The 19,982-nt window shown below is 42.3% G+C and overlaps 1 protein-coding gene across 1 annotated transcript in view; it reads left to right on the forward strand.

The window, feature by feature from the left end:
• SLC13A5 (solute carrier family 13 member 5) overlaps window positions 1–19,982 on the forward strand; it is a 65,103-nt gene that overhangs the window by 32,573 nt on the left and 12,548 nt on the right. Inside the window, exons 5-7 of the mRNA XM_066599612.1 lie at window positions 13,018–13,192; window positions 16,875–16,997; window positions 18,097–18,312. Coding sequence (XP_066455709.1) covers window positions 13,018–13,192; window positions 16,875–16,997; window positions 18,097–18,312 — 514 coding nt within the window. The remainder of the gene's footprint in view (window positions 1–13,017; window positions 13,193–16,874; window positions 16,998–18,096; window positions 18,313–19,982) is intronic.

Consider the following 19,982-nt stretch of genomic DNA (forward strand, 5'->3'; position numbering starts at 1 on the left):
GATAGAGAGAGCTCCCCCCTGTTCCCCACTGCTACCCCCCGCTCCACCACGCCGCCCCCTGGCGCCCCCCGAATCTTATTGTCCGAGTAGTCAGTTACTTGGAAAAAGCGGTGCTTGAGTGTAAAAACACCCGAACCGAGTACGTTCGTTCATCTCTAGTAATAACCATTGCAGCTTCCGTTGATTTCAAGAGCAATTTTTTAACTTATAGTGCTCACTAGAGATGAGCGAACACCAAAATGTTCGGGTGTTCGTTATTCGTAACGAACTTCCCGTGATGCTCGAGGGTTCGTTTCGAACAACGAACCCCATTGAAGTCAATGGGCGACCGGAACATTTTTGTATTTCGCCGATGCTCGCTAAGGTTTTCATGTGTGAAAATCTGGGCAATTCAGGAAAGTGATGGGAATGACACAGTGACGGATAGGGCAGGCGAGGGGCTACATGGTGGGCTGCATCTCAAGTTCACAGGTCCCACTATTAAGCCACAATAGCGGCAAGAGTGCCCCCCCCCCCCCCCACTGTCAGCATAAAGATCGTCCTCCTCTGGCACAGCTGTAACAGCTGTAGCAGAGAAGAACGATGTTTGCCCATTGAATTCAATGGAACCGGCAATACAGCCGACTCCACTGAATGCAATGGGCTGCCGGCGATCGCAGGATGAATGGTCGGAAAGGGGTTAAATATATAACCCCTTTCCTGCAATTCATCCAGAAATGTGTTACACTAAAAATATATACCGGCGTATAAGGCGACGGGGCGTATAAGACGACCCCCCAACTGTCACCTTATACGCCGGTAATACAGTGGAGCAAAGAATAAAAAGCATTACTTACGTTTTTAGATGATCTGCGGCGCTCCTGCAGGCTGTCACTCCCTCCTGGTCCACGGCAGACAAGCTTTCTCCACGAAAGACTTTAAATCCCTGCCTCCAGAAGCACATGTGCCTTCAGCCAATCACAGCCAATGACAATGATGTCATTGAATGGCTGTGATTGGCTGTGTTTCTGGAGGCGGGGATTTCAAGCCTTGAAATCCCCGCCTCCAGAAACACAGCCAATCACAGCCATTCAATGACATCATTGTCATTGGCTGTGATTGGCTGAAGGCACATGTGCTTCTGGAGGCAGGGATTTAAAGTCTTTCGTGGAGAAAGCTTGTCTGCCGTGGACCAGGAGGGAGTGACAGCCTGCAGGAGCGCCGCAGATCATCTAAAAACGTAAGTAATGCTTTTTATTCTTTGCTCCACTGTATTACCGGCGTATAAGGTGACAGTTGGGGGGTCGTCTTATACGCCCCGTCGCCTTATACGCCGGTATATATTTTTAGTGTAACACATTTCTGGATGAATTGCAGGAAAGGGGTTATATATTTAACCCCTTTCCGACCATTCATCCTGCGATCGCCGGCAGCCCATTGCATTCAGTGGAGTCGGCTGTATTGCCGGTTCCATTGAATTCAATGGGCAAACATCGTTCTTCTCTGCTACAGCTGTTACAGCTGTGCCAGAGAAGAAGGATTTGTCTTCTATATGTTCTCAATGGGGTCAGCGCTGCTGCCGCTGGCCCCATTGAGCGCATATAGAATGCATCCATAGCGAGCAGCGGGAGGGGCAGATTTCAATACTCGGGTGACACCTTATCTCCCCAGCCACTCACAGCAGGGGGGTGGTATAGGGCTTAAACGTTGCAGGGGGAAGTTGTAATGCCTTCCCTGTCTTTATATTGGCCAAAAAAAAGCGCTAACGTCTCAGGGAAGAAAGTTTAATTTACCAGAACACCGCATGGTGTTCGTTACGAATAACGAACATCCCGAACACCCTAATATTCGCACGAATAGCAAGCTCGGACGAACGCGTTCGCTCATCTCTAGTGCTCACCACTAAGGGCGAATTGAGGAGGGTTGAGCATAGAGAAGCACTGCACCACCATAGATAGGCTACAGTGAGCTACCAAAAAGGATCTGAGCCTGTAGGAGAGTTTGGGATGCTTTAGTGCCCTAAAGAGTGGTCCTGGAAATTGCCACTCTTAGGTATTTAAGCTATGCATAAAAAGCACCAAATAGTCAACAAATGGAGTTAATCTCATCCAATATGAAAATTCACAACCACAACAATATATTGTCAAAATGTATATGTCAGTAATTTAGAACATAACTTTTAATAAAGCCACACAAAAAAACATGGCTATATGTAAGATGTGAAGACTGGATTAGGCACATCAAGAAAAATATATGTACACGAAAATCAGAACAATCTCACCATTCCAGAAGACCAGCACATAATGTCCTCAAAATATGGCAGGCTCTGATTATTATTATTATTTATTATGATAACTATCATAGGTCTCACAAAGTTCATCCATGCAGGCATAAAAGGTCTCTTCACTGTCACTATTGCACCCTACTACAACATCTGTTAAAGCCCTAATAGCCTAAGGCCTCCTTCCCACGAACGGATTTATGCCGCGTAAATTCGCGGCAAAAATCCGCTGTGTTGCCCCCTGCTATTAGGTTCTATTGAACCTAATAGCACAATGCTCACGATGCGTAATTCCACCGCGGAATTACGCACCGTGAAATCTCCCGTCCTCACCCGCGGCATGCTCTATTTGCCGTGGGTGTACGCGCTGACGGCTTCCATTGCAGTCAATGGAAGCCGTCCGTTCACGCTATCTCTCGCTGTAACACAGCGGAAGATAGCGTGAAAAAACGCTTCCCCGCCTACCGCCGCGCGTCATATGACGCGGCCGGCGCGTCACGTGACACGGCCGGCCGCGTCATGTGACGCGGTGGGCGTGTCACATGACGCGACGGCGGTGGGCGGGGAAGCGTCTTCACGCTATCTTCCGCTGGTAAGTATGGGGTCTCTGGGGGGCGCCGTGACGGGCTTCACTGCGGAATATTCCGCAGCGGAGCCCGTCACGCTCGTGTGAAGCCGGCCTAATACAGGAACCCCACCCTGACAAGGACAACCCCCTCAAAGTAGAATGCCCTAGTAATACCCTACTATGTCCCAACACGTTTTATTCCTATCATAAGGGTCTCATCAGGGGATAGTATACAAGGAATGTAGTAGTAATAGAGAACTGTCAAGTATATACTTTACATGATTACAGCACTCATATATCCAAACAGCTATATACCCAAAGTTTCAGGTGGAGCACATTATACACATGTGCCCCGCAGTGTCGGGCATCTGTCACACATGCTAATGGCATGTGTCTTGTTGCACTCCACTGATTACAAAATATTTTATTCTGCATTAGCAGGAGTTGTTACTGTTCTGGTTGAAACTTCAACTAGGATAAATAACAATTCACTTTAGACAGGACAGTTCGCCAGCAATTTTACTAACACTTGTGGGAATATTCCATTTTAAACTATGTTACTAAAAGTTATATTTTAGTGATGGCGGAGATTAGTAATAGGACTTTCTTCTTTTGCCAAGAGCAATTTGTTAACTTATAACACTTTCCACTTAGCGCTCCAATTGGGGAGGGTTGAGCACAGAGAAGCGCTGTGTCACCGTAGATAGGCTACAGTAAGCTCCCAAAAGATCTCTGAGTCTGTAGAAGAGTTCTGCATGTTCTACTGCCTTAAAATTAATAAACTCTTTATTAATATAATTATTACAAACTCTGGGCCGTGGACTAACAAGACAAACAAACAGACCAAAAATCACAGTAATGTATCCAGGTGTGTTACACTTTGGGTTTAAGAATAGCCCTTTACAAAAACACTGAGTTTTAAGTGCTAGACTTGTGGATACTTAGACAATATGACAGTCACAGCGCTTAGAGACAACCAGGATAACTCTGGTAATCTCTACAAGGTATCCACTCATAGTTCTCCTCATCTAAATTGACCCTATAATATGGAGCGGAGTTCTCCCACCCAATTCTATACTAACTGCAGGTGGACCCTTGATTAGTGCCTGTCAGGGTTTTGCCCGCTTGATATTCTGGACCTATCTGAGTTGACCTACGTATTTCAGTTGGACCTTCAACTCATCAGAAACCAGGTGGTCATGGGAATCTAGGGGGAGCGTAATGTAGCTCTCATCCAAGCTTAATGAAACCCCAGACCTATCAGACCGTTCATGGAATGCTATCAAGTTAGTGATAGCTATCAGGATAGTAATGCTCACATCAGGAAAATGGTGCTCAAATTTTGAAAAAAATGAGTAACAACTTAGATACCCAAATGTACCAATGTATCTGATATCCAGGATCCTAATTCCTAAACCAACCAGATCTCACTGGATGCCAATTTAAAATTATAGTGAAATTGCATAGTTGTCTATAAAAATCCTAGAAACTATATTTGCAGCAATATTAAAAAAATAGATGCTATTGATCTCAGCAGTGCCACCGGGTGCCAATCTTTTGCTGCACTCTGGCTGGATGTGACTGCCATTGCTGTAGGACTCCTATTTCCTGCAATATCTAAGGCTGCTATTATGAATCTGCATTCATCCTAGATCTCTAGCTGTCCAAACCCTAGATCCAAATAATCTAAAAGAAAGACCTAAGACTGCCTATATATCAGGATAAACATCAGCGAGTATAGGGAGCGATTCCCCACTAGGCTAACTAATAGAGAGGATAGCTAAAGAAAATAGCATGGGCGCCAGCTCTGATGGTAGAGTGGCGGGCGTATGGCTTCAATCAATCCAGTCTTAATATGCCAAGTCCGGGCCCGGGGTGTGTATTCTCCACTTTGTGGTGAGGACTAATAACAGGCCCTATCATCCCTGTCCGTTCATCCCAGTTATAGTACCTATCATATCATAGTCTTTCACCACTCTATCAAAATACTGACTGTATTATATGTGTTTTACTAAATAAAACACTGTAACATAATGCATTGCCATCTCTTGATATAATTACTGGAGGAACCTGTTACAGTAATGTGATCATAGATTAACCACTAGTAAATTAATGGGTTAGGAGGGAGCACCAATTAATTAGATCTTAATTCTCCATTAGTCTGTTTATATTTGACAAAACAGGTGTAGATTTTGTAGGGACTAATATGGATGCCAAATGTAAAGGATCATAAATCCAAGCCTGGCTCTAAGAGGTAAACACTGCTTCATAAATGAGGATGAAGTGGCCAGCATGTCACATAAATGCACTGGGAAAGCCAGATAAAGGTGTACGGAACCTTCATATCCTACAGGCAGGACTAACAATCCAACCAAACACCTAAGGTTAGAAAAGACATAGGTTCCTGATCCTGGAATCAGGAATTCTATCCTTAACAAAGAGAGCATAAATCGCACTCCTATCTTGGATGAGAGGAATTGGGTGGAATAATAAGAAATAGAAGGTGGAATGATAAGTATAAATAGTTGGAGATTTAGAGTCATGTAAGGTATTAGAGGCAGAAGAATGGATGGTAGGAGTATCCAGGCTCATACAAGTATAGAAAGCGGAAAGGTAAAGTGGTAATCCAGTCCTTGATGTCCTTGTCATCCTTAAGGATGCCCGAGTATCTTTGAAGGACTTCCCTAACTCTTGTGGCATCCGTGTCATATGTGCCTATTACCCGGATAATTTCAGTTGCATCTTTTTTCTGTGGGACTAACAGCTCTGCCCTCTCTTGTTTGTCTGCGTGAAGGAAAGCCTCCTCCACAATCTCCTTGGGTAATGTCTCTGAATGAACCTATTACTCAATTCACCACCCTCCTTGATGAAATCATTTTCCATCAAACAGTTCCTCTTAATTCTGAGAAACTGTCCCCTAGGACAGTAATGACCGATCGGTTGGCCTAAAAAACCTCTATCAGGGGACCTCCTAGCTCTACCCCTGTGACGCTGTCTTCCCTGCCCTCTTCTCGTGTTAGGGACAAACCTGTCCCTCCTAATGTGTTTGGTTTCTACTTGTTCACAAGCAGATGAACTGATCTCCATGTCCAATTTATATTTTTCCTTATATGCCTTACCCTCTCTGAAATCACGGGGATCCCTGGCAAATTGGAAATGCTTCCTTTCTTTGATATAGGTCGTATAACTCTCTATATTTTGTTGGAGAGCTTTTTCCCTTTGTTGATAATCTGGATCAGTGAAGAAGGTCTTGAGGCTGAGGGCCTTAGATCTTCGGGCAAAGGACCCTTTACTGATCTGAGGCCCAGGAATATCTCCGACCCCCCCTCCTATATACTCTCTACTCATTGATGTTTTTGAAAAATTGGTCCTTGCAGAATTGGAACGAGATCCTCCACCCTCCTGTCTCCCCCAGAATTTAAGGCTTTACGTTCTCTTGAAATTGATTCCGATATTGTTATAAAGCCTTCTGATAAAGGGGGTAATATCATGATTATGAGTTACGCTGATTATGTCAAACCTTGTAAAGATCTGCTTGGAGATAAAACCACATATACCATACTGGGGTCCAATCCCATCTTGACATATCAAGGATCCTTGAAAAAGATCTTGAATGAAGGCCTCGAATTGGGAGTTATAAATAACAGTGAGTTTCACTATATGTTACCTCAGCACCCCCGGATCACCACGTTTTACGCATTGCCTAAGATCCACAAAGGCACTAATCCTCGGAAGGGCCACCCCATAGTATCGTACCTCAGAACGCTAGTGTATACCTGGAAAGAGTTTTGCACTCATTTTTGACATCCTTGCCGTTGTACGTGAGAGACACTATGGATGTCCTTAGACATCTGGAGGGCATCCAAGTGTACCCTCACATCCACCTAGCTAGCCTGGATGTAGAGACTTTATATAGCTCGATCCCACATACTGGACGCATCAGTGTTGTTCAATTCTATTTCGAACAATGGGGTGTCCAATTTGATAAACATAACAGTTTTGTGGTGAATCTGTTGAGGTTCATTCTGATATATAACTACTTCTTGTCCACTGGCCAATTCATTCCAGCTCAGGGGTACAGCAATGGGGAGCCCTTGTGCCCCCACTTATGCCAAACTTATCTGGGCTGGTGGGAGGAAAAATTGGTATTTTCGAATGCAAATATTCAGTGGACAGAGAAGGTATTGCTGTGGCTGAGATCCATCGACAATATTCTCATTCTTTTGGGCAGGGGACGACACCTCCTTTCATGAGTTTGTCAACTCCCTTTATGTTAATAATCTTGGACTAAAAGTGACATCTGAAATACAAAATGATAAAATATATATATATATATATATCAAGAAACCCCAAGATGGGACCTTGACTACTTTTCTGCATCGAAAAGAGACAACAACTAACAGCTTGCTGTCATGGGAGAGTGTCCATCCAGCACCCCTGAGACGGGGGATACCTAGGGGACAGTTCCTCAGAATTAAGAGGAACTGTTCAATGGAAAATGATTTCATCAAAGAGCGCGATGAATTGAGTAATAGGTTCATTCAGAGACATTACCCAAGGAAGATTGTGGAGGAGGCTTTCATTCACGCAGACAAACAAGAGAGGGCAAAGCTGTTAGTCCCACAGAAAAAAGATGCAGCTGAAATTATCCGGGTAATAGGCACATATGAGACGGGTGCCACAAGAGTTAGGGAAGTCCTACAAAGATTACGAGGACATCAAGGACTCAATTCCCACCACTCTATCCATTACGTTTCACCGAGGGAGGAACGTTACGGATAGTTTGGTGAAAAGTCACCTTTCCCCCCGACACTTGGATCAAATGTGGTTGGGTAGAAGCACAATTAAATGTACTTTCCCTTTTTCAGACTGCTCAGTTTGCAAATTTGTTCTAAAAAGTTTGTCCTTCAAAAGTGCAGTCACTAAGACTGTTTTTTATAACAGAGTTCATAAATTGCAAAACAGACAACGTTATTTATATGACCACATGTATCTGCCCCACGAATTATGTGGGGAAGACCGTACAGCAGATGAGGAGGTGCATACAGGCACATCTTCGGAATCTAAGAAGAATAGACTATACCCCACTGTCTAACCACATGTGGCAGGTACATGGTGGCAATTTGAAAGAACTCAAGTTTCAAGGACTCGAGCTGATTGGGACGTATGGTGGACTAGGCGACACGGACAAAAGGCTCCTACAAAAAGAATCTGAATGGATCTCTAGATTGAAGTCAATGCATCTTAAGGACCTAAACGAGATCTTATCCTTTAATAGTTTCATTGGTTAAGGTTGTAGCCTAGGTATCCTTGCTACTCATACTTACCTTTCTGCCTTCTATACTTGTATGAGCCTGGATACTCCTACCATCCATACTTACCCTTCTGCCTCTCCAACTATTTATACCTATCGTTCCGCCTTCTATTTCTTGTTATTCAACCCAATTCCTCTCATCCAAGATAGCAGTGCGATTTATGCTCTCTTTGTTAAAGAAAGAATTCCTGATTCCTGGATTCAGGAAATGATGTCTTTTCTGACCTTAACTGTTTGGTCGGATTGTTAGTTCTGCCTGTAGGATATGAAGGTTCTGTACACGTTATCTGGCTTTGCCAGTGCATTGATGTGACATGCTGGGCACCTTATGCTTTGTCTTGGTATCTATATATATATAGTCATGTTGCCTAAGGGAGTAAAGATTTTTATCCAACACTTTCTCTCCTTAATTTTCTATCCTCATTCATGAACCGGTGTTTACCTCTTAGAGCCAGGCTTGGATTTATGATCCTTTACATTTGGCATCCATATTAGTCCCTAATATAAACTAACTAATAGAGAATTGATATCTAATTAATTGGTGCTTGCTCCTAACCCATAATTTAATAGTGGTCAATCTATGATCACATTACTGTAACCAGTTCCTCCAGTAATTATATCAAGAGATGGCAATGCATTATGTTATGGTGTTTTATTTAATAAAACACATATAATACAGTCAGTATTTTAATAGAATGGTGAAAGACTATGATATGATAGGTTCTATAACTGGGATCAATGCACAGGTAGGGCCCGTTAATTGTCCTCACCACAAACAGATAGCTGTGGGTATTTACCTGAGTAATATTATGTGCATCACACATCCCGGCTCTCCAGCACCACAGAGATACAGTGGGCGTTCCGAGATCTAATGACATCAAAGAGGAGGAGCCCAAGGGAACTGTGCTCTTTGTGACATGAACATCCAGGTGCACATCCATGGGGGCGGTACCCATGCTGTAGGAGCGGCGCCCAGGAGATACTGGCATGGCATTAGTATCTATATCGCGTGGTATTAGAGTTAGAGGCTTCCAGTGAACAGTAATACTATCAGGTTAATGAGATGGGCTTGGTCTATGCAGGCCGGCATTCTGTGGAGATCATTAGTTAGGGGGCATGGGGTGTTTTACCCGGTACCGCCCCTATCACCAATTAGAGATGCCTATTGATGTAGAGGGGTGGACCTCTTGTGGGAGTAGGCTGTACCGATATTGACATGGCCAATCAATGTATGGCATACTCTGCTGTTGTCATGGTGGTTAGCTTCTCAGTCACCATGGTGACGGGTCCTGATTGACTGGTTCACCTACGGAGGGATAGCTTTACTGAAATGGAGAGTACACACCCCGAGGCTGGACTTGGCATAAGCCAGGCTATTTAAGACTGGATTGACTGAAGCCTAGTCATACAGCCACCACTCCACCATCAGGGCTGGCAGCCATGCTATTTTCTTTAGCTATCCTCTCTATTAGTTAGCCTGGTGGGGGATCGCTCCCTATACTAGCTGATGTTTAGGCAGATTTAGGCAGTCTTAGGTTTCTCTTTTAGATTATACAAATCTAGGGTTTGGACAGCTAGAGATCTAGGATGAATGCAGATTCATAACAGCAGTCTTAGATATTGCAGGAAATAGGAGTCCCAGGGCAATGGCAGTCACATCCAGCAGGAGTGCAGCAAAAGATTGGCACCCGAAGGCACTGCTGAGATAGAAAGCCTAGGATTTTGCAATAGCATCTATTTTTTTTAATATTGCTGCAAATACAGTTCCTAGGGTTTTTGTAGCCAACTATGCAATTTAACTATAATTTTAAATTGGCATCCAGTGAGATCTGGTTGGTTTAGGATCCTGGATATAGCAATATCAGATACATTGGTACATTTGGGCATGTAAGTTGCTTCGCATTTTTCTCAAAATTTGAGCACCATTGTCCTGATGTGAGCATTACTATCCTGATAGCTATCACTAACTTGATAGCATTCCCTGGACAGTCTAATAGGTCTGGCATTTCATTAAACTGGGGTAAGAGCTACATTACACTCCCCCTAGATTCACATAACCACCTGGTTCCTGATGAGTTGAAGGTCCAACTGAAATGCATTGAACCAAACCACCGTATACCTCTTTATTGAATCTGGTGGGTTACCTCTGTTGGTAGGGGAGTCCTGAAACCTCTATGTTTGTCTATCAGGCTATTATTTTTGCTCTAATGTCATCTCAAATTAGACATACGTAGGCCAACTCAGATAGGTCCAACCCATCAAGTGGGTAAAAGCCTGACAGGCACTATTCAAGGGTCCACCTGCAGTTAGTATAGAACTGGGTGGGAGAACTCTGCTCTATAGATACATTATTGTGATTTTTTTTGTCTGTTTGTTTGTCTTGTTAGTCCACTGCCCAGAGATTGTAATAATTATTTCAATAAAGAGTTTATTATTTTAGGGTACTTCTTCTGGGCTATAGATTTATTTAAGACCCCTCTGCCTCAGTGAATTCATTGTACTGCCCTAAAGAGCAGTCCTGGAAATTGCTACTCTTGAGTCTTTGAAAAAGAAATTGAGGAGATGAGTCTTGCTCAGAAGGGATCCAGTAACCACAGAGCCCTTTGGTGGTCAACAGAATACAGTCTCTAATATCTGAGCTGTGCTGACGAGCCAGTTCAAATGCTCGATTACACCTGTGGGGATGAAATGCATGGAACTAGCGTGTCTATTGCGAGTACTGAAGCTTGCTGGTGTGCACTTGGCTGCACTGAAAAGCAGAGGCAAATATGAGTCCTGATAAGTCAAGAGTCCTCAGACATTCCTTTGATAGTGAGATAAACTATGCACACAGGTAAGAGCAGGGACCTGTCTAGTAGAGACTTATTGCTATTGCTACCAGTCGCAGCAGCCGAAGGGAGTTGACTGTTAGAGACTGTGTTGCTATAAATCTCCATGTAGTGTGCCTCTGTAAGTACATGTAATCACCAAGCCATTTGCCTCTGTAAAGAATTGTAACCACCAAGCTATCTGCCTCTGTGAAGACTTGAAACCACTAAGCCTGTTGCCCTCATTGAGATACCATAACCACTAAGTTTGTTGCTTCATAGTCAGTAAACACCCATTGCGATTGGCCCCCTTTTATGCACACTAATAGGAATGTGCATAGTATGGAAATAATACATTAGAAAGACAAGTTGACTGATTTGATATCCACTGATGCAATTGACTTTCCTGCAACAGTAGAAAGGCACAGCAGGGTGTGTGACAGGGACAGGTTCCTGTAAGGAGCCGCCCTTAACAGGGCGATGACTCTGTATTCATCTGAGGTGTGAGAGAAGGGTAATTCATGATCAGATTCTATTGACTTGTAGGTGTTTTTAGGACACCCTTTTTTGAGTTATGCTCTTAATGTCGGTGAGTAATAATATTAGAGGTCTAGATATACATGAAAAAAACAACTTGGTTTTAGTATGTGGGAATATTTTAATTCTGAACTTTTAGAGAATTTGTATAATAAATGTTACATTTTAAGCATTTTCCTTTCCATTCTGGTTAACTCTGCTGTGTCCATGACATTGTCTGCGCCATCCTTGTGTGGCATCTGGGTCAGACACTCTTTTTTTAACTATGTTTTTATTGGAAATTAAATTTTACAAATAGTACAAAAAAGTAACAAAAGAATAAAACATAAGATAGTTTTACATTCAATCAATAAACGCCATATAGCATTACTATATCATAGGCACAAAAAATCAATCAAAGACTTCAAGGGATGTAAGGACAAGACGCAACAAAAAAAAGGGTAAAGTTAGTTTGCATTTATAGTTGACAAATCATTCAAAAGGTGTTCCATGGATCCCATACTCCAATAAATTGATTCACTGTGATTAAATTACTCAAGAGAACCAAATAGTAAAACATAGCTTTTAATAGTACCACTAAAATATCAAGTTGGGGAGTCCACTACCCAAACACAGACAAACAAAAATTGATCCAATACAGCTATAGAGGTACCAAAATAGGCCAATAAGTAAAGTCTAGATTAGAGATAAGCGAGCACGCTCATTTAAGGCTAATGCTCGAGCAAGAATCGGTCTTTTCGAGTGACTGATTACTCGTCTGAGCACCATGCGGGGGGGCGGCGGGGAGAGTGAGAAAGTTCTGGTAGTGATACTATTAAAAGCTATGCTTTAATATTTGGTTCTCTTGAGTTATTTAGTCTTGTTTTTTGGAGAACCAATCTGTCTCTGTGATTCAATGATTTACTTTAATTAGACCTAAGCGCAGTGTGATGCTCTAAGTTTCTAACATCCTTAAAGGGAACCTGTCATCACTTTTTACTGAGCCGCACACAACGATAGAATAGTGACATTCATCTGTTTAATAAACTGTTTGCTAATGCTTCTTATTAAAGCATACCTGAGAAGGCCGTATTTATACATTTCTTGTGTTGCATGTAAATGTTGGGGACTGGTCTAGTGGATGAGAAGGAGCATCTCCACTGGATGTAGCATTTCCCATAAACCCGCTGTGATGTGCACAGCCTACTAGATCTTATCCATGGAGCGATGCAAATCTTGTGAGTTTGTGGGGTGGCGCATGTGCAGACGGGTGTGCCGAATCTGTCAGACAGATGATCTGCGCATGCGTTGGTTCGTGAACTCATGGCGCATGTCTGAGATTTCCATCTCTCTGTAGATGTCGTCAAGTACGTCATCCACATCACAGCAGCATAGAGGGGTGGGTTAATGGGAAACGTTACCGCAGAGACAGTCCCATGGACTCAACTGGGTACTACTAGGAACTAGCAGAAAAGGACTAAAAGGGTCCTGAGCACTAATGTGGGCAATGTTATAGATTAGATTAATTCAGCTATGTGCCTTTTTTTTGCAGTTGTGGCCAATGGACATATGCAAGAAGATATTTCCGCGGAGGTTAAAGAAAAAAAGGAAATGAAGAAAATTAATAAAGGCATGATGTTGTGTGTATGCTACGCAGCCAGCATTGGCGGGACAGCAACATTAACAGGAACTGGGCCAAACCTTGTGCTCAAAGGACAGTTTAGTTCGTAAGTATTTTACGCATTAGTAAGAAAGGAAAATGAGAATTTTGAAAGAATAGTAAATCGGATACAAATATCAGGCTTTGCGAGTTAAAGGGGCTGCCCAGTTGTAAACTATTGGTGGCCTATCTGCTGAATAGGCTATCAATAGTAGATCAGCAGGAGTCCAGTGTCCAGGATCGCTGCTGGTCAGCTCTTTTCTGAGCCTAGGCACTTAAGCACCATGCTGATTTCTGCAGGATGCAGACAGCTCTGTTGCAATTGCAGTGGGCAGACTTGGTATTACAGACCATTCACTTCAATGGGAATTTTGCCTATAATACCAAGCCTGGCCACTGTATTGTGAATGGAGCTGTCCACTTCCTGCAGAAATCAGACTGGTGTACAAACATCCTGGTCTGACAAAAAACTGTCCGGCAGGGCTCTAGGCAGTGGACCATCACTCATCTTCTATTAGTAGTCTATCCTAAGGATAATCCATTATTAGTTTACAAATGGACAGCCACTTTAACCCACTTAACTTCAGTGGAGCTGAGCCGCCATTACAGATGCACCACATTTACACCAAAGGGTATATCATTTGAACGAACGAATGACGTCAGAGTTCACTCAGCCAGCCTGTTTATGCAGGCAGATACATCGTTGGCACATTAAAACAAGAAATTGTTTATTCATTCACATTCATTGTATAAGCGAATGAGAACAACTGAACAATTAGTATTTAAGCCGAACGATTAGTGAACGAGCCAATGATGATCTTTATGCCTGCATAACATGAGCGATGAACAGAAAGCGAACAATTTATCATTTGTCGGTCGCTGCGTTTACATTGGACAATTGTCATTCATTTTCGCTAGTTTGAACGATTTTTAGAAGGGCTTTAGGCTAAAAGCTGCACAAAACAATATGGGAACCACTGATTTATCATGTCCTATGCAAATGATTTCGGGACTTTTGACATTGAAATAGTTATGACTTCATATTATTGGATGAACTGTACTTCCTAAAATTGCACCTCACATCCACAAATGCTCCATCTGTAATGATTTAGAGTACACATGGCCTCTAGACAGGGCTTCTCCTATAATTGCTCAGGAACAACAGGGCAACTTTGCAATTGATCCCTATATTTATGTGAGTTCCTCTATGCTCTGCAGTAAAGCCTAAAGGAAAAGAGAGCACAAGAATGACTAAAAATGGTGACTCTTATTAAAGACACAGCTCAGATATGCTCAACAATAGAGGCTATTTACAGCAGTCGTACAGGTGTTCACTGGAAATGAGCTATTTGGTGTGACCACTAGAGATGAGCGAGTATACTCGCTAAAGGCAATTTCTCAAGCGAGCATTGCCTTTAGCGAGTATCTACCCGCTCGAGACAGAAGGTTCGGGTGCCGGCAGCGGGCAGGGAGCTGCGGGGGAGAGCGGGGCGGAACGGAGGGGAGATCTCTCTCTCCCCCCAGCTCCCTCCTGCTGACTGCCGCTGCTCACCGCTCCCCCGCGCCGGCACCCGAACCTTCCGTCTCGAGCGGGGAGATACCCGCTAAAGGCAATGCTCGCTTGAGCAATTGCCTTTACCGAGTATACTCGCTGATCTCTAGTGACCACCCTTTGCCTTCAAAACAGCATCAATTCTTCTGGGCACATTTGCACACAGTTTTTGAAGTAACTCGACAGGCAGCTTGTCTAAACATCTTGGAGAACTAATCACAGATCTTCTGTGCATATTGGCTTGCTCAAATACCTCTATCTCTTCATGTAATTCCAGACAGTCTGGCTCTGTGGGGCCAAATCATCACTTCCAGGACTCCTTGTTCCTCTTTACGCTGAAGATAGTTGTTAATGACATTAGCTGCATGTTTGAAGTCGTTGTCATGCTGCTGAATAAATTTGAATTCAAACACTAATTATTTTTTTTTAATTCTGACTTTGCAGCATATTTTCCACACTTGCCTAAAACTTTTGCAAAGTACAGGACAGTTAAATCATATAGTGCCATTTTTCCTAATAGGGTTCCCTCTGCAGTTGAAGGACTTAGTTGCTGTTCGTATACGGGGATCACAGGTTTACACATTCATCTAACTGAATTTGGGGAGTGCTGATATGGTATATATATTAAACAGCAGAAATCACTGCTTATCTTTCGTCTGTTGGAGAGCTCCTGGCGTCTCTATATCTATTTTCTGAAGGTATCTTCCAGTTTTCCAAGGAAAATGATCTCCGTGTAATTGTACTACAAGAATGTTTATTTAAACCTCGGCTGCACTTGAGTAAGCAGAAGAGATGGGGAGAGTTCTATTGTATTATCCAAAGCAAGAGAAGACTTCGCATTAGTTACTGGGAACGCTTTCTGCTAAGAAAATGTCCTGCCATTCTCATGTGAAGTTACCCCCCACCCCCATTACCCTTGACTCGTTAATATGTATTTATTGTGCATTTTTATGAACAATATTAACCCTTTCCAATCTAATTTTGGATTCAGGGTTTCCTAAAAGACTTTCCCTATTTGCTGTTATACCGCGGTGCCATCTGCTGGCTAAAGCCAGTGTGTGCGCTAGAGAGGCTCCGACAGTAGAGTGGCTGGCAATAGACAGTAAAAATACCCTGTCGGATGTCTTCTGACATTAGAGTTGTACAAGCCTCAATAAGAATGTAGGAAGACGGCAGACAGTGGATTGGAAAGGGTTAAAAGGGCATGAAAATGCAGCAAGGTTTCAAGATTGGATGAAGGATAGATACACATAATGGATTTCCACTTGGCTGCTCTAATCTTTCTTGTGTTGTAACTGGAATGACGAAAAACAATTGTAAAAATATTGTTCTCAAAGACTAGAAGATTGGGGTCGGCCCATCAGCATACCAGAGGATCCTAAAATAATGACCCCAACAGAAGACAACCCAGAGACTTCCACTGCTTCCACTCCGAGTTCTGTGCATTTGTGGCACTGACAACCTGCACCCGCTCAGCTGATCGGTCAGAGTCCCGAGCGATGGACACCAGCTGATCAACTATTGATGACTGTCCTCAATAGTATTTTTCACGAAAAACCACTTTAATATGCATTTCTGTGCAAAACTTTTAGGCAGGTGTAGAAAAAAATGCTGCAAAAAGAATGCTTTCAAAAATAGCTTATTTTTGTCATTTAACAAAATGCAAAGTGAATGAACAAAAGAGAAATCTAAATCAAATCAGAATTTGGTGTGACCACCCTTTGCCTTAAAAACAGCATCAATTCTTCTAGGTACACTTGCACACAGTTTTTGAGGGAACCTGGCAAGGAGTTTTTTTCTTGGGGAACTGTGGATACAGACTTGCTCAGATCCTTCTGTCTCTTCCCAGACTCAATGATGTTAAGATCAGGGCTCTGTGGGGCCATATCATCACTTCCAGGACTCCTTGTTCTTCTTTACTCTACTTTAATATAGTTATTAATGACATTGGCTGTATGTTTGGAGTTGTTGTTCTGCTGCAGGAAAAAATTGGAGTCAATCAGACACATGATTTTTGAAGAAAAAAAATCTTAATTTGCAGCATTTTTCCACGCCTGCTTAAAACTTTTGCACTGTACTGTATTCTTTGAATTTTGCAACACCACAGTTTAGAATGATGACACAATGGGGTCAGGTAGGACAGGCTTTGTGTCCATGACAGTTTTTCTCTAATTTTCTAAAATATTTTAATTTACAGGATTTTTCCAAACAACGGAGATATTGTGAACTTCGCTTCTTGGTTTGGTTTTGCCTTTCCCAACATGATCGTTATGCTGTGTATGGCTTGGCTCTGGCTCCAGTTCTCATTTATGGGATTGAAGTATGTCATATATGTTATAGTTACTGCATTCATATTCAGGGTGTGGAGATATTAAATATTGATTCACATGAGAGGGAAAGCAAAAAGATTCAAAAACTTGAAGGTTAAATTCTTACATACCCATAGTATTTGCTTAATTGCTAATCCTTAAATCCTACAAGTAATTTGTTTCCCCCAAACCATGGCATACATCAGGCCATCGCTCAGCCTCTTCCATCCTGGGGACTCCTTGTAGGACATGGCACAGTTTTTCCCACTCAACTCCCACAACTCTAAGTTAGACGGACTCTCCTTCAGAAGACTAGCTGACTAACTCGCAGGCTTGCATAGACTACTCGCTAACTCTGCAACTTACACGCACATATATCAAACATGATCACATGACATACAACAAGATACATTTTTCCGACATAACCCAGACGTTAACCCGTTCAGTGCTGCAGAGATGCAATACACATCAAATTCATGCACATAGAAGACACTGACAATACATAGGCACAAGACAAACACATTCATACTTATGGAGGGGCCCCGTTAACTCTGGGCCACTACACAATCATAAAATCATATATATATGTTTTTGTAAGAGTATAATTTCTATTAACTGAAGTCATATAATTCATAAATGCAAGTGTTATTTATATAACTAGACAGTCAAGTCTAGATAAACAGATATAGAGTATATGAATGTATAGACAATGTTGGATATTAACAAAAAATTTTTTATTTTTTTAAAATCCCTATATATTTTTTTAAATAAAAGTAATATTTCTAAGCCTAATTGGTTTTCTCCTACTATGATTGGTAGGACCATTAGCGATCACCTTGACTAGTCAGGTTGGAGTCTGTCTGATCTTTTACTGTGTCTTTAATATTCTTTTCTTCTTATTCTATTATGACAATTGCTGTCTACTGCTTCATTAACTACTCTCCTTTCTATTATTCAGTTTCCTTTTCTCTATCTTCTCTTTCTCTAGGGAAATATCCTGGACTAATCATAGGCCTGTGAAACTAGGAGGAGGGAGATATAGTGATCTTCCTGAAACAACTTTTATCTCTTCACTTAAGAGTAATCACCATACCTTTTCCTCATATTAAGCTTTAAGAAGACTTGGGGCTGTGGCACTGCGACTTCAGAGAAGGAACGGGCAGCTTATAACGTGATCCGGGAAGAATACCGAAAGCTGGGTCATATTTCCTTTGCAGAGTCTAATGTGCTTCTACTCTTTACTCTCCTCGTCATTCTTTGGTTCACGAGAGACCCTGGCTTTGTGAAAGGTTGGGCTACTGTGCTGTTCAATAAAGACAACATTGAGTAAGGAATTTTGGATTTCCTATAAAAAAAAATATTTTATTGTATACCTTGCTTCTACAAAATGTTTTCTTTGTCATTTATAACCTTTATGTCACCCAAGCTCATTACTTTGCGAAATCGGGAAAAATCTGGCGACAGGCACAGTTCTCCAGAAAGAAGTAGCAATAAGAGTGCCATGACATTCTTTATTATATGAACTTTAAAAACCAGCAGTACAAAGCGCGTTTCGAGGCTCGGACTCTTCTTCAGCTAAGTTGGGACACAACCAGCTATTGAGTAGATGCTTGCTTGTGTCTATTTAGCCGACTTGGTAGAACACCGCCAGAGAGAAGGAAAAAGGGCCCTGAAGTGCGGGATGTTTTTTCCTGCTCTTTTTCAAGCATTCACATTTTTAACCCTTTCCAATCCAATTTGTATTCTGGTTTTCCTAGGGGGTCTACTCTTTTTCTGCTGTTATACAACAGTGCTATATGCTGGCTAAAGCCAGTACTGCATGAGATGACACGTTGGATAGGCTCCGACAGCAGAGAGGCTGGCAATATACAGTAAGAGAACCCCGATGGACGTCTTCCAACATCGAAGCTGTACAGCCTTAAATCATAATGTCTTAAGATGTCAGACAGTGGATTGGAGAGGGTTAAAGTTCATTTCTTTGGCAGTCAATGTCTAACAGACATGAAAGAACAGTGACACGTATCATTAGTTCTTTATCCTGTAGTTAACGCCATAGCTCTATGAGATACAGAGGTAGCAGTCACACCAAGGCCTTGGAGCAAAAGGGATTTCAAGGCTGCTCTGCCATTAAGGAGACATCAGTAATATAAATGGCACATAGCAGTCATTGTGTTACAACTAGCCAATAGCCTAAAGAAGTAATATTGCAAGAGAATCCTTACCTTACAATTTGTTTCCAGTCTTTTCTCTGTCACCGGAAAAGACCACACTAAAGAGATGTGCAGCGTTGGGTTCAAATCTGACCAAGCGCATCATAGAGTTTGTATGTTCTCTCTGTGTTTCTGTGGGTTCCTCTTTGTACTCCAGCTTTCGCCCACACTCCAAAGACATACTATTAGCTTACTTTGTAATTTACTTTGTAACAGGGACTATTGTGATGGATATCAAATAAATAAATATGAGATAGATTGAGGACACATACGTGACCGCCCTTGTTTTGGCCCCAAACCAAGGAGAAATAGAAACCTGGTGTGGCAATTGGCCACAGAAGCTCAGAGAGCTAGGTTTTATTTTCATTTAAGCAATGTATATAGCATTTTTCTTACATAGCTATGTGTCTAAAAAAAATACAGATGAAACTCATATCCATCACTGCAGTTCAGCTTAGCCCAGCGCCTCATTCAGCTGCTTGATTACTATGTGAGGTGGGAATCCATATCTCCGACTCGCTGAGCTACTAAAATTGTAGACACTTGGCTACTGTCATTTGTCCATAATAAGAACTTATTGGAGACCTGGGTCAGTATAAGCTGACTATGTATGGAGTGCTGGCATCCTGCTTGGTCCGCAACTGACTGTAGAGTTTTCACCAATGGGCCTGACTAATTATATCCACCCTTGTACTTTATAGGGAGGGCGGTTTTGACTCCTTATACCTGTCCCTATTGATCTGTGGACACATGCAGGCAAATGTTTGTCGCACCCCGTCCAAGTAA

This window comes from Eleutherodactylus coqui, chromosome 4, assembly GCF_035609145.1.
Source record: "Eleutherodactylus coqui strain aEleCoq1 chromosome 4, aEleCoq1.hap1, whole genome shotgun sequence".
Taxonomy (NCBI): Eukaryota; Metazoa; Chordata; class Amphibia; order Anura; family Eleutherodactylidae; genus Eleutherodactylus; species Eleutherodactylus coqui.